Consider the following 14,582-nt stretch of genomic DNA (forward strand, 5'->3'; position numbering starts at 1 on the left):
AGGCAGGCAGTTCTCCATCTGGTCGACCACCTCCCCCAGCACCTGAGGGCCCTGGGACAGCATCATCCTCAGTCCCTGGACTCTCCAAACAGGTCAAGGGAAGTGTGCCATCCCTGTCAGATGGTCCAAGTTCCAACTCCTCTTCTTCCACTGCACCGGGTTCCGATGGGGCCATAACCCTAAGAGCCTCTCAGAGTCTCTGGTATTGGTGAGATGGGCAGCAAAATAAACTTAAATTGATCAATAAAAATAAATAAATGGAACCACTTTTCTTTGAGGACTGAGAATGCACAGGACTCTTGGTCAGTAAATGATTTTAGATGAGACAGATTGAACATCTGATCATTGGGTGGAAGGAGGTGATTGTGCACCAACAATCATCATTGACCTATCTCTTTAATTGATCACATTCAATTAAAATTAATTTCATTGGTTGAACGGTCCATCTGCTCATCAGACAACTCTGAATTCTCCAGGTTCATCCATTCATTTATTCATTTTAAGCAAATGACTCCGGGCACCAAACATTCCTGAAACAATTAAAAAGAGTTACAGTAGAGTACAAAATTAAATACAGTATATAGGGCAGCCGAGAAAAAAAAAGTCATTATAGGTGTCAACGTAGCCAGGAAACGAGGCCCTTCATACTTAGATGGTGTAGTAAACAGTTTACTAGTCAAAGGAGGTATAGATCGTAACCAGTTGGTCATGGAGATTTAGTTAAGGAATTACTCAGACTTCAGGTGCTAAGAGAAGCTAAGAGATGCCAACAGCTGGTTGCAATATTCAAAAAGGTTCCTTTTCAGCCACATAATCCTCAACCATTTGGGTCCAAGGTTTCTGTAGGCATCTGCCGTATCTTCTCACCTCAGCTGGACTAAAATAACAACTTGAAGCTGCTTCATCCCGCACCATCAAGGCCCATCTGCCATCAGTTATCGTTAGTCAATGTTATCATGCTTTAGATTAAGTTTAGTCTAACCAGATTTCTCTCCTGTTCAATTGATAGAGTGGTACCAGGAAGACTCCAGGGTACACCTGATCATTGTTGGACCTGCTGTAAGTTCTCTCTAAGGAATTCCATCCCCCATGTTCCTGCTTGTCCTCTCCTTCTCTTTCTTTCTACCTTTCCCAGCATTAAGCTTTTTCCAGAGAGCCAAGTCTGTCCGTAAGATTTTTTCCCCCATGTTATTTATTTAGTTAGTTGTACCCACCTTTATTATTTTTACAAAATAAGGCCAAGGTCACAAGGACTAGAATTCCCAGTCTCCTGGTGACTGGCCCCAGTTAGCTTTCATGCCTAAGGTAGGACTAGAATTCCCAGTCTCCTGGTGACTGGCTCCAGTTGGCTTTCATGCCTAAGGTAGGACTAGAATTCCCAGTCTCCTGGTGACTGGCCCCAGTTGGCTTTCATGCCTAAGGTAGGACTAGAATTCCCAGTCTCCTGGTGACTGGCCTCAGTTGGCTTTCATGCCTAAGGTAGGACTAGAATTCCCAGTCTCCTGGTGACTGGCCCCAGTTGGCTTTCATGCCTAATGTAGGACTAGAATTCCCAATCTCCTGGTGACTGGGCCGCAGTTGGCTTTCATGCCTAAGGTTGGACTAGAATTCCCAGTCTCCTGGTAACTGGCCCCAGTTGGCTTTCATGCCTAAGGTAGGACTATAATTCCCAGTCTCCTGGTGACTGGCCCCAGTTGGCTTTCATGCCTAAGGTAGGACTAGAATTCCCAGTCTCCTGATGATTGGCCCTAGTTGGCTTTCATGCCTAATGTAGGACTAGAATTCCCAATCTCCTGGTGACTGGGCCCCAGTTGGCTTTCATGACTAAGGTAGGACTAGAATTCCCAGTCTCCTGGTTTCTCGGCTGGCACTTTAACCACTAGACCAGATTGCCTCTCTTAAGATGCCACAAGTAGGATACGCTTCCTGTTTTATCACCTGGTCACTTTTATTTCCACGTTGAACTTTTTTCCTCCCGCTTCCAGCTTGGCTACGAAGCGTATTTCCCCCCCCCTCCCCGTTAATTGTATCTTTCCATTCCGGTTCATTGCAAGATTTGAAAGCGAACTGGTGTGGAAGGGGAGATTGTGTAAAAGGTACATCATCCAAATGTGTCTTTTCCCTTTTCCTGGCTTCCGATGCCTCCCTGCTTAAGTCGAGACTTCAGGCAGTCCAGCTTGTCAATTTTTATTTGCGTCAGTTTCCTCCCAAATGAGTGGTTGAAACTGCCAGAAGGATTTGCCAGGATGTTAGGCATCCGGAAACAAACCCCCCACACCCCCCCCCCTCAAATCCTCTCTCTTTCTCAGCACCAGCGCTTTTTTTGTATAAGAAAAAGGTGCCGGAACTCACACATGTCATACAACCCGCCTTGCCTATTCTACAAGGTTCCATCCAAAAATGGTGCCGGAACATGGCTTAGGACCGGGATACTTGCAGGATCATCTGCTGCCGGGAACGAATTCCCATCGCCCAGTACACTCACACAGAGAAGGCCTCCTCAGGGTACCGTCGGCTAGACAATGTCGGCTTGCGACCCCCAGGGGGAGGGCCTTCTCTGTGGGAGCGCCAGCCCTGTGGAACCAGCTCCCCCTTGAGCTTCGGATGGCCCAAAATCTCCAATCCTTTCGCCGCGGCCTCAAAACTCTCCTTTTTCCACCAGGCTGACCTGGACTGACAGGCATTTTAATTATATTTTTAATTTTTAACTCTAACTTTTAATTTATTTTAATTTTAATTTTAATTTATTGTACAGAGGCCTTTAATTTTAATTTTTATCTTAACTTCTGTATTTATTGTATGTTACTGTTGTTAGCCACCCTTCGGGAGATAGGGCAGCATATAAGTCCCAATAATAATAATAATAATAATAATAATAATAATAATAATAACAACAACAACAACAACAACAACAACAACAACAACAATAACAACTCCGTTCTGAGAACGGAGAAAAAAAGCCTGCTCAGCACAGTCCTGCTTGTCAGGGGACAGGTCGGTTGGTGGGAAGGAGGAGGAAGTTTTGGAGAAAAACCATGAATAAAAGAGCAAAGTTTTAGTCCTCCAATTAGAGCATCAGACACCGATTACTCTGACAGGAGAATGTTGTTGGCATGGTAGATGTTTGGTTTTGACAGGCTTGATTTTGGCAGCCTCGCCCTGAGCAAGCAAGTTCTTCTGACTCTTGATTTTATTTTCACCATCTGGAGCGCGTTTTCCTGGCATGCCATCAATTCTGGGTTCCCCTCTTTTTTTTTCCTTTCTCCCCCCCTGCTGTAGGCTGATCCAACCTTTGCAAAAGAAGTCGAGGAGAAGGTGAAGAGGTAGGTTGCTCTAGTATTGATAAGGAGATTATTGGGGGGGGGTTTCTCCCTAAGGAAAGCTCGCTTTATTTTCCTGAATTTCCTACACCAACCTTCTCTAATCTACTCTCCTCCAGAGGTTGGGAAGTGCAATGTTGAGGGCCTCAGGAATCTTCATGCTACGATCCTTCCTTCCTTCCTTCCTTCCTTCCTTCCTTCCTTCCTTCCTTCCTTCCTTCCTTCCTTCCTTCCTTGCCTCCCTTCCTCTTTCTTTTTCTTTCTTTCTTTCTTTCTTTCTTTCTTTCTTTCTTTCTTTCTTTCTTTCTTTCTTCCTTCCTTCCTTCCTCCCTCCCGCCCTCCCTCCTTCCTTCCTTCCTTCCTTCTCTTTCTTTCTTTCTTTCTTTCTTTCTTTCTTTCTTTCTTTCTTTCTTTCTTTCTTTCTTTCTTTTCCTTCCTTCCTTCCTTCCTTCCTTTCCTCCTCTTTCCTCTCTCCTCTCCCTCCTCCTCCTCTTCTTCTCCCTCTCCCTCTCTTCTCACCCTCCTTCCCTCCCTCTCTTCTTCCTTCCTTTTCCTCCCTCCTCCTTTCCTTCCCACCCCCTCCCTCCCTCTCCTTCCTTCTTTCCTCTCCCTCCTCTCCTTCTCTTCCTCCCTCTCTCCCTCTTGCCCTTCCTTTTTCCCTCTCTTCCCTCCTTCCTTCCCTCCCTCTCTCCTTCCTTCCTCTTTTCCTCCCTCCCTGCTCTCCTTCCTCTCCCTCTCCTTCCTTCCTTCCTTCCTTCCTTCCTTCCTTCCTTCCTTCCTTCCTCTCCCTCCTCTCCTCTCCTTCTCTTCCTCCCTCTCTCCCTCTTGCCCTTCCTTTTTCCCTCTCTTCCCTCCTTCCTTCCTTCCCTCCCTCTCTCCTTCCTTCCTCTTTTCCTCCCTCCCTGCTCTCCTTCCTCTCCCTCTCCTTCCTTCCTTCCTTCCTTCCTTCCTTCCTTCCTTCCTTCCTTCCTTCCTTCCTTCCTTCCTCTCCCTCCTCTCCTCTCCTTCTCTTCCTCCCTCTCTCCCTCTTGCCCTTCCTTTCTCCCTCTCTTCCCTCCTTCCTTCCCTCCCTCTCTCCTTCCTTCCTCCCTCTTTTCCTCCCTCCCTGCTCTCCCTCCCTTCCTTCCTCCCTCCTCCCTCTCTCTCCCTCCCTCTCCTTCCTTCCTTCCTTTGACACCAATCACACTGTTCAAAGTGATTCTGGGGGACTTAACGGTGATTTCAGTTTTCACTGAAATTTGGAGCAAGCCAAGAATACTTTGGCTGCCCAGGTGCTTGGAGTTTGAGGGAGAGGCCTTGTGGTATCTCACGCCCGTTAGATACGATCAACCTTTCCAGCTCTGGAGCCCTCGAAACTCTCCAGGCCTGAAGAAATGCCTGTGAAGGGGGACATGTCTTCTCCTGCACACGGAGTCACATCCTGGGATCCCATGTCTGCTCGGCTTGCTCATCCTCTAAGGAAATCCCTTTCGATGCCGGGGGAGAACGGAGAGCGTCACAGTTTCAGATTTAGTCCGCTCAAGAATCTCCCATCGATTTGAATTTGAGGTTACGAAGAAGGCAGAATCAGAAATAGCAGCGCTTAAACTCTTACGTACTTGGGCAGAGAAGAATAATTAAAATTTAATATTCCCTCTTCCTCCAGCTACTGGGAATTGCGTTGCAATGTATCTGGAAAGCTAGGTAAGGCGCCATTCGCAGAAGACCAGTTTACTCTTTAAGTCCCCTTGATTCTTGCTTTCCCCGCGCGAGAGAGAGCAATCGCATCCCGACTAAGCTGACCTTGTTGAAATAGGTTGGATCCGCGCTTCAGCTCTTGACATTTGCGGCCCAGCCTCAGGGGAAACAGTCTAAATTCCATGTCACGCTTCACAACATGCCCGCTAGATTCTCTCCAGGAGACAGCTTAAAAAAATGGGTGGATAAATAATTAAAATGAATGAAATCACAGTTGACCTCTTCTAAAGACAAGCATTTAGAAATTAAGAAGTGCAGGACTTGGGTTTTTTGTTTTTTTTTAAAGTTGAACAGCTTCGGGAAAGTTAGGTTGGACATTCCAAAAAAAAACAACACCCCATTTTTTTTTAAAAAAAAATCATTTACACAAAGCTTAAAATCATGGAAGAATTGGCAATTCTCCCCCGAAACAAGATGCTGATTATTGATGACTGTTTGCTGAGCTGGCCTACCTGAACGAATTGCTCCTTGGCAGGGACTTCCTACAGACAGTTATGGAATATCATCAATCAATCTTATGGAATTCCTTTCCTTTTTTAAAAGAGGATAAAACGCAGTGGAAACTAATGTAGATGAAGAGAAAAAGAAGAAAGAGAGAGAAAGAGAGAAAGAAAAAGAAAGAAAAAAAAGAAAGAGAAAGAAAAGCCAGCCTGACAAAGTCTTTAGTGGATTGATCAACAAGGAAGGAAGGAAGGAAGGAAGGAAGGAAGGAAGGAAGGAAGGAAGGAAGGAAGGAAGGAAGGAAGGAAGGAGAAAAAGAAAGAAAAGCCAGCCTGATAAAGTCTTTAGTGGATTGATCACCAAGGAAGGAAGGAAGGAAGGAAGGAAAGAAAGAAAGAAAGAAAGAAGAAAGAAAGAAAGAAAGAAAGAAAGAAAGAAAGAAAGAAAAAGAAAAGCCAGCCTGACAAAGTCTTTAGTGGATTGATCACCAAGGGAAGGAGGGAGGGAGGGAGGGAGGGAAGGAAGAAAGAAAGAAAGAAAAAGAAAGAAAGAGAGAAAGAAAAGCAAGCAAGAAAGGTCAGCCTGACAAAGTCTTTAGTGGATTGATCACCAAGGGAAGGAGGGAGGGAGGGAGGGAGGGAAGGAAGAAAGAAAGAAAGAAAAAGAAAGAAAGAGAGAAAGAAAAGCAAGCAAGAAAGGTCAGCCTGACAAAGTCTTTAGTGGATTGATCAACAAGGAAGGAAGGAAGGAAGGAAGGAAGGAAGGAAGGAAGGAAGGAAGGAAGGAAGGAAGGAAGGAAGGAAGGAAGGAAGGAGAAAAAGAAAGAAAAGCCAGCCTGATAAAGTCTTTAGTGGATTGATCACCAAGGAAGGAAGGAAGGAAGGAAGGAAAGAAAGAAAGAAAGAAAGAAAGAAAGAAGAAAGAAAGAAAGAAAGAAAGAAAGAAAGAAAAAGAAAAGCCAGCCTGACAAAGTCTTTAGTGGATTGATCACCAAGGGAAGGAGGGAGGGAGGGAGGGAGGGAAGGAAGAAAGAAAGAAAGAAAAAGAAAGAAAGAGAGAAAGAAAAGCAAGCAAGAAAGGTCAGCCTGACAAAGTCTTTAGTGGATTGATCACCAAGGGAAGGAGGGAGGGAGGGAGGGAGGGAAGGAAGAAAGAAAGAAAGAAAAAGAAAGAAAGAGAGAAAGAAAAGCAAGCAAGAAAGGTCAGCCTGACAAAGTCTTTAGTGGATTGATCACAGAAGGAAGGAAGGAAAGAGGAAAGAAAGAAAGAAAAAGAAAAGCCAGCCTGACAAAGTCTTCTTTAGTGGATTGATTACCAAGGAAGGAAGGAAGGAAGGAAGGAAAGAGAAAGAAAGAAAGAAAAGAATGAAAGACCGAACAAGAATTGAATTAATTTCACTTGCTCCCAGAACAAGGCGAGAGCTTTAGAAACTGCACAATCCTCTCTGTTGCCAATGGGAGAGGATCTGAGAGCAGGGAACACAGGGAACAATCTGATGGAACCCCATCTCTCTTCAGTCCTAGTTATCCTGGCCAATGGGCAGAGGCTGGAAGTTACAGGTAGTCCTCAACTTAAGACCATTCCTTTAACAACCATTTGAAGTCACGACAGGCAGGACTGGTCTTCGCACTTGGGACATTGCAATATTTCCCATGACCACATGACTAAAATCCGGAAGCTTGGCCACTGGCATGTACATACGACAGTTGCAGCCTCCTAGCATCCCATTGACCACCATTTGCAGCCTTCCAGCAAGCCAAGCGAATGGGGAAAAGCCAGATGTGCCTGATTTTCTTGATGCTGTCGGGAAAAAAGGGTCGTAAATTGAAGCACGGCTCACTTAATGACCTCCTGCTTAGCAAGGAAACATCTGGTCCCAATTGTGATAGTAAGGGGAGGACGGCCCCTACCGGCCATCCATTGGGAGAGGATTAACAAGCTGAATTTACTCCCTAGGGCAGCTGGGGTCCACTTATTACCAGCAATCCACCAGGAAGATCTTCACGCGGTTATGAAAAACTCTTTTGCCATTGTTAACAGTTCTGTATCTGAAGGGATGTCAGCTGCAATTTTAGAGGTAATTCCTTCCTTACTTCCAGGGGGGGGAGGGAACTGTGTTGGGCATTCCTCTTGGAAACCTCTGCCCTGCTTCTGTTGATGTTCCTCAACTCTTAAAAAGACGTAGAACATAGAATAATAGGGTGGGACGGGACCTTGGAGGTCATCTAGTCCAAGCAGGAGACCCTATCCCATTTCAGACAAGTGTCTGTCCGGTCTCTTCTTAAAAACCTACAACTTCTAGCGACAAGCAGTTCCACTGAGTAACAGTAACTGAGTTGGAAGGGACCTCAGAGGTCTTCTAGTCCAACCCCCTGCTCAAGCAGGAGACCCTATGCCATTTCAGTAACTGCCCAGTCTCTTCTTAAAAACTTCCAGTGTTGGAGAACCCACAACTTCTGGTGGCAAGTTGTTCCATGGTCTGATTGTTCTCACCGCCAGGAAATTTCTCCTTAGTTCTAGGTGGCTTCTCTCCTTGATAACTTTCCATCCGTTGCTTCTTGTCCTGCCTTCAGGCGCTTTGGAGAAGAGGCCAACCTGTTAGAACCCCTCAAATATTGGAAGAATGCTATTATGTAACCCCCTAAGTCTTATCTCTCTTAGACTACCCTGTTCCTTTCAAACATTGATTGTTTAGCCTCCAGACAACTTATCACCTTCACTGCTCTTCAAACAGGCCAAGCTTTTTTTTTTGGTCAAACAGACAAAGCTGTTTGAACTGTTCTATGAAATTGACTAATGATGCTGAGGCATTTGCACACCCCTGTTTGATCTGTTGCTGACTTGGACCCTCATGGAGATTCAGAAGACAAACACACATTCACCCAGAGGAAGGGAGGGGAGAGAGAAAGAGAGAGAGAGAGAAAGACACAGAGAAAGAGAGAGAGAGAGAGAAAGACACAAAGAAAGAGAGAGACAGAGAGAGAGAGAGAGAGACACAAAGAAAGAGAGAGAGAGGGAGAGAGAGAAAGAGAGAGACAGAGAGAGAAAGACAAAGAAAGAGACAGAGAGAGGGAGGGAGAGAGAGAGACACAGAAAGAGAGAGAGAGGGAGGGAGAGAGAGAGAAAGACAGAAAGAGAGAGACAGAGAGAGAGAGAGAAAGACACAAAGAAAGAGAGACAGAGAGAGGGAGGGAGAGAGAGAAAGAGATCGGGAGAGAGAGAGGGAGAGAGAGACAGAGAAAGAGAGACAGACAGAGAGAGAGAGACACAGAGAAAGAGAGAGACAGAGAGAGAGAAAGACAGAGGGAGGGAGAGAGAGAGAAAGACACAGAGAGAGAGGGAGGGAGAGAAAGATCGGGAGAGAGAGAGAGAAAGAGAGAGGGAGAGACAGAAAGAAAGAGAAAGACAGAGAAAGAGACAGGGAGAGAGACAGAGAAAGAGAGAAAGAGAAAGACAGAGAGGGAGAGAGACAGAAAGAGAGAAAGAAAGACAGAGAAAGAGAGAGAGGGAGGGAGAGAGAGAAAGAGATCAGGAGAAAGAGAGAGACTGCGGAGGGGAAAACATAAGTGAAAATTCCGCTGTCTAATAAAGCCCCCTTGAATGAAGCCCACCGTGTAGTGTTTAAATCAACCCTATTATTAAAAGTCAGTTCTGATTTAGTCTGGCAATTACAAGCAGGAGAAGCCAATCCACTGCTGATTTATTGGTCTCGTCCTCCCCCAGATTATATGAAACGGCTAAATAGCTCACTCCAGAGTGAACACCTCAAAGCTGGGGTGCCAGGAGAAAAGTTTGTAAAAAGCGAGCAGAAGAATACGAGTAACAACAACAACAAAAAAAGAGCATAGGTTCCCACTTCCTTTTCGTGATCTTCAAAAAGGTCAGGAAAAAAAAATCCCTTTGGGTTTCCTACCAGAGAAGCTGGAAATCAAACTCAGGAAGGCTTGGACAATGTCAAAAACCCCTTTGAGGCTCAACTCCCTGCTTTAAACAAGACCCCGAGGCGTGAAGGTGCAGTTTGGAAAAGGAAATAATTGAGACCACATTGGGCAGCCTCAAGATCCTCCTGTGTAAAATTGCAGCTGAAAACAAAACGAAACGATGGAAGCCGGCTTTGAAATGCAATTCCGTTCCCCCCAAACTCCTTCTGTTGGTGCTCCAAAGCCTTTCGATTTAGCCCATTCGTTGCTGGATAGCCTGAAGTTGTAAAGTTTGAATTCTAGATGTTGTAGCAGCCGAGGTGGATTTCAGCTAGTTAACGTTTCTGCTTTATGTTTCCTTTCTTGGGAGATCCAGGCACGGTTCTCCGAAAGAAAAAAACAACAACAGAAGAAGAGAGTTGAAAAGGGACCTTGGAGGTCTTCTAGTCCAACCCGTGCTCAAGCAGGAGAACCTATGCCATTCCAGATAAAAGGCTGTCCAGTCTCTTTTTAAAAAACCTCCAGTGTTGGAGCACACACAACTTCTGGAAGCAAGCCGTTCTACTGGTTAATTGTTCTCACTATTAAGAAATTCCTCCTTAGTTCTAGCTTGCTTCTCTCCTTGATTAGTTTCCATCCGTTTGTTTCTTGTCCTGCCCTCTGGTGCTTTGGAAAATGAGTTTGTTTTTTTATTTTAATCCCATTTATATCCCGCCCTTCTCCGAAGACTCAGGGCGGCTTACAATCTAAGCACAAATCAAATGTGCTTAGCAATAGCCTTCATTCTATGTATATGCCTGCTTTCACACACACCCCAAGCGGCATTATTACAAAGTCAGCTTATTGCCCCCAACAGTCTGGGTCCTCATTTTACCTACCTCGGAAGGATGGAAGGCTGAGTTGTCCCTCTCTTCTTTGTGGCAGCCCCCCCAATATTGGAAGACTGCTATCATGGTCCTTCTCTTCACTAGACTAGCCATGCCCAGTTCCTGTAACCGTTCTTCATGTTTTAGTCCCCTAATCATCTTTGGTGCTCTTCTCTGCACTCTTTCCAGAGTCATCTTTTTTTATCATATGGTGAGATTAAGGGGTGACGTGAAGATGAAACAGCCTGCTTCTCTGTGGCTGCAGACCGCAAAATTCGGAAAGGACCAACTCTTCAGCTTCCACGATTTAGGAAAAGACCGACACTCCCAATTTTTAGATCCTGTCCACCCATCGGAGAAGTGCATTAGCATCACAGCTCCTAGAACGTCTGTAAATGTCAATTGCCCAAATCGTTAGCAGGGAGGGAGAAATTTCCTTTCTTCTAAAGTTCATCAAGCAGAGTTGCTGGATTTATTTTTTTTTTTTAAAAAAAAATTGGTCCGCCTTCATTTTTAACGTTTAATTTTTGCCCAGTTTCTCTTAGACAATCTGGCCGACTTGGACAATAAAGCAGCCACATCTCCTCAGAAAGACCAAAGAAAGCAACTCGTTGAAGGCGGGGGCTGTTTTAATTAGACCTGGTTCTCCTATCTTAAAATGGCCAACAGGCAGAAATGCCATCTGTCAAATGCCCATTTCATTAACCAAGGCTGCAGTTTGGCCTGGAAGGGTGTAAATGGAGCTGTAGCCCAAGGGGGTCTGGATGAGGAAAAATAAATAAGTGCTGCTTTAAACCCTTTTGATTAAAAAGAAGAGGTAAGAAAGAATACAGCATTTTTGTATTTGTCCAACTTCTAGAGAAAGCAGATGTCTAAAGCCAGTTGGACAGAAAGTTTGAACAATGAGCTAAGAAGAAAGTAATTCTGATAATAATTTTTTTTAAAATCCCATTTATATCCCGAAGACTCAGGGCGGCTTACAAGCTTAGCAGTAGCCTTCGTTCTATGTATATGCCTGCTTATTAGGGCTTTCACACACACACACACACACCCCAAGCGGCATTATTACAAAGTCAGCTTAATTGCCCCCAACAATCTGGGTCCTCATTTTACCTACCTCGGAAGGATGGAAGGCTGAGTCAACCTTGAGCCTGGTGGGACTCGAACCTGCACTCATTGCAGGCAGCTGGTGTTACTTAAGGAGGCATTAACCCACTGCTCCACCAAGATAGATAGATAGATAGATAGATAGATAGATAGATAGATAGATAGATAGATAGATAGATAGATAGATAGACAGACAGACAGACAGACAGACAGACAGATAGATATAGATGATAGATGAATGATATACATAGATGATAGATAGCAATAGCACTTAGATTTATACACCGCTTCACAGTGCTTTACAGCCCTCTCTTAAGCAGTTTACAGAGTCAGCTTGTTGCCCCCAACAATCTGGGTCCTCATTTTACCTACCTCGGAAGGATGGAAGGCTGAGTCAACCTTGAGCCTGGTGGGACCCGAACCTGCACTAATTGCAGGCAGCTGGTGTTACTTAAGGAGGCATTAGCCCACTGCGCCACCAAGGCTCCAATTCTGATAATAATTCTGATAATAATTCTGATAATAATAATAATAATAATAATAATAATAATAATAATAATAATAATAATAATAATAATAATGGCATCTTAGATTCTTGGGAAGAACCTGGTGTGTAGGAAAGGCACCACCAGCTAAAGAACTGGCAGGCGTGACTTCGCATTGTGGTGAACAGGACCCAAGAACCAAGAAACACATAAGAGTTACTTCTGAGCAAGTTTCCTTTATGTTCCTCACCTTCAGACAGAATCTTGCCAGTCTGAAGCAACTATTTCCATCACTAAAGATATGCTCAGAGAACTTCTAGGCAGGAGCCCTCTTAACAAGCTTCCTCCCAACCAAGCGATCCAAAATTTGCTGTCTCTTGGTCCGCTACGAGGCAGCCCCTCCCTCCTGGGAATCCAGACTTCATTCCACCACATCAGATAATGTTACGGATAGAAGGTTTGGTCCTTATAATTTGGCCCTGGGGTTTAATATTGGGTCCAAGAGGTCAAGGAACAAAGGGGAGAAAAATAACCACAAAAATCAACTGGCTTCCTCTAATAGTTGGCTTTTGTCAGCTGTCACATTCTAGTTCATCCAAATGGCAGGTATTTTTAATCGCACAGTTACCTTGCTCAGGGAAAGAAGAACTGCCTTAAAAGGCCCAGATATTGAGGGCAGTAATTGCATACTGCATAATCCATTCAGGTAGGCTTGGTTGGTACAAAGCCAAGCGTTTGCCTCCTGCCTTCACCATCTGCCACCATTGTTTCTGCTGATGTTGTAGCAGGGTGTGGGTGTGCATGTATAAAACAAAAGTTCCACAGATGAGTTAATCTTTTTTTATTAAGGTACCTCTTTTCTAAGGGACGCGGTGGCTCAGTGGGTTAGGACACTGAGTTTTTGTCGATCAGGAGGTTGGCAGTTTGGCGGGTCGAATCCCGAGTGCCGCGTAACAGAGTGAGCACCTGTTACCCGTCCCAGCTTCTGCCAACCTAGCAGTTCGAAAGCACGTAAAAATGCAAGTAGAAAAATAGGAACCACTACGGTGGGAAGGTAACAGCGTTCCGTGCGCCTTTGGCGTCTAGTCATGCCGGCCACATGACCACGGAGATGTCCTTGGACAAGCGCTGGCTCTTCGGATTTGAAACGGAGATGAGCACCGGCCCCTAGAGTCGGAAACGACTAGCACTCATGTGCGGGGGAACCTTTACCTTACCTTTACCTTTTACCTCTTTTCTGCAAAAAAGGATCTCTCTCCCAAAAAGAGCTGATAATTTCAGCTCCACTCTCTTATTATAGTCCTTGACTTACAACTAGACTGAATGAAGTGCTGACCTATGACCGTTTTTCACACTTATGACCTACAGCTGCCGCAAGTGATCAAAATTCAAATGTTTGGCAACTGGCTCATATTTATGACATTGGCAGTGTTCCGGGGTCATGTGATCACGTTTTTGCAACCTTCTGACAAGCAAAGTCAATGGGAAAGCCAGATTCACTTAACAACTGTGTTACTAATTTAACTCACATCAGAGTTCTCTACAAGGTCTCAGTTGCAGCAAATGTGAGCCCTTTCTTTTCCGTGTAACAGGCAATGGATTTAAATGTTCCTGTGCTGGCAAGGAATATTCCAGGAAATGCTGCCATAATTGTACATCAAACAACTGGATTGTTATATTCGACCCCTCAGGTAATAATTAAGTTAAAATATGTTGCATCCTATGTAGACCTGTCTGTCTGTCTTTCTCTATCTATCTATCTATCTATCTATCTATCTATCTATCTATCTATCTATCTATCTATCTATCGCTAGTTAGCTATCTAATCTATCTATATTTATCCGTCTATAGCTAGCTAGCTAGCTCTATCTATAGCTTAGCTAGCTCATCTATTTCTATCATCTATAGCTAGTTAGCTATCTCATGTATCTATCTAATCTATCTATATCTATATCTATCTATCTAGTTAGCTATCTCATTTATCTATAGCTAGCTAGATAACTCATCTATATATCTATAGCTAGTTAGCTATCTCATCTATTTATATCTATAGCTAGCTAGCTCATCTATCTATATCTATCATCTATAGCTAGTTAGCTAGCTCATCTATCTATCTATCATCTATCTATCTGTCTGTCTGTCTGTGTCTATCTATCTATCTATCTATCTATCTATCTATCTATCTATCTATCTATCTATCTATCTATCTATCTATCTATCTATCATCTCCTGAATGTTGCTAGATAGGAGAATGAAATAATTTCATATTCGGAGCTGTCTATGACTTGTGGTGCTGAAGCCAACTTGGGGGTTAAGCTTTCAGTTGAGACCTAATTCTGCCTCTCCTCCCCCATGGATAGCCTGCAGGATGTGTCACCTCCCAGATAATTTATAGCCCCACTACCATAATGAAAACCTTGATCTTATTTGTGTTAAGCTTGTGAACCGTTTGTGGCACCCGGGTCACAGCTGCGAAAGTGCCTAAGCACTGAGATTTTAGGTCCTCTGTATGTATGCTAACTTGGAGGTTCACCCCATTTCCTAATTAACCAGAGTATGTTATTAAACTCAGAAAGAAGGGTCCAGGAAAAGGGAGAAATTACAGGGGAATTAATCCTGTTGATCCCATAAATTAGATTTCTGTTCCCCATCAATAATCAGGTACGTGCAATAATGCTATGCTTTTAAAGAATAAAACTGCAGACC

The 14,582-nt window shown here is 44.2% G+C and overlaps 1 protein-coding gene across 3 annotated transcripts in view; it reads left to right on the forward strand.

Moving 5' to 3' along the window:
• GLT1D1 (glycosyltransferase 1 domain containing 1) overlaps positions 1-14,582 on the forward strand; it is a 34,673-nt gene that overhangs the window by 16,532 nt on the left and 3,559 nt on the right. For all 3 annotated transcript variants that reach the window (XM_081339142.1, XM_081339144.1, XM_081339143.1), the window contains 4 exons: positions 1,010-1,059; positions 3,280-3,323; positions 7,455-7,575; positions 13,469-13,567. In XM_081339142.1, coding sequence (XP_081195268.1) covers positions 1,010-1,059; positions 3,280-3,323; positions 7,455-7,575; positions 13,469-13,567 — 314 coding nt within the window. The remainder of the gene's footprint in view (positions 1-1,009; positions 1,060-3,279; positions 3,324-7,454; positions 7,576-13,468; positions 13,568-14,582) is intronic.

The sequence above is a fragment of the Vipera berus genome (assembly GCF_964194415.1).
Source record: "Vipera berus genome assembly, chromosome: 14".
NCBI classification, from domain to species: Eukaryota; Metazoa; Chordata; class Lepidosauria; order Squamata; family Viperidae; genus Vipera; species Vipera berus.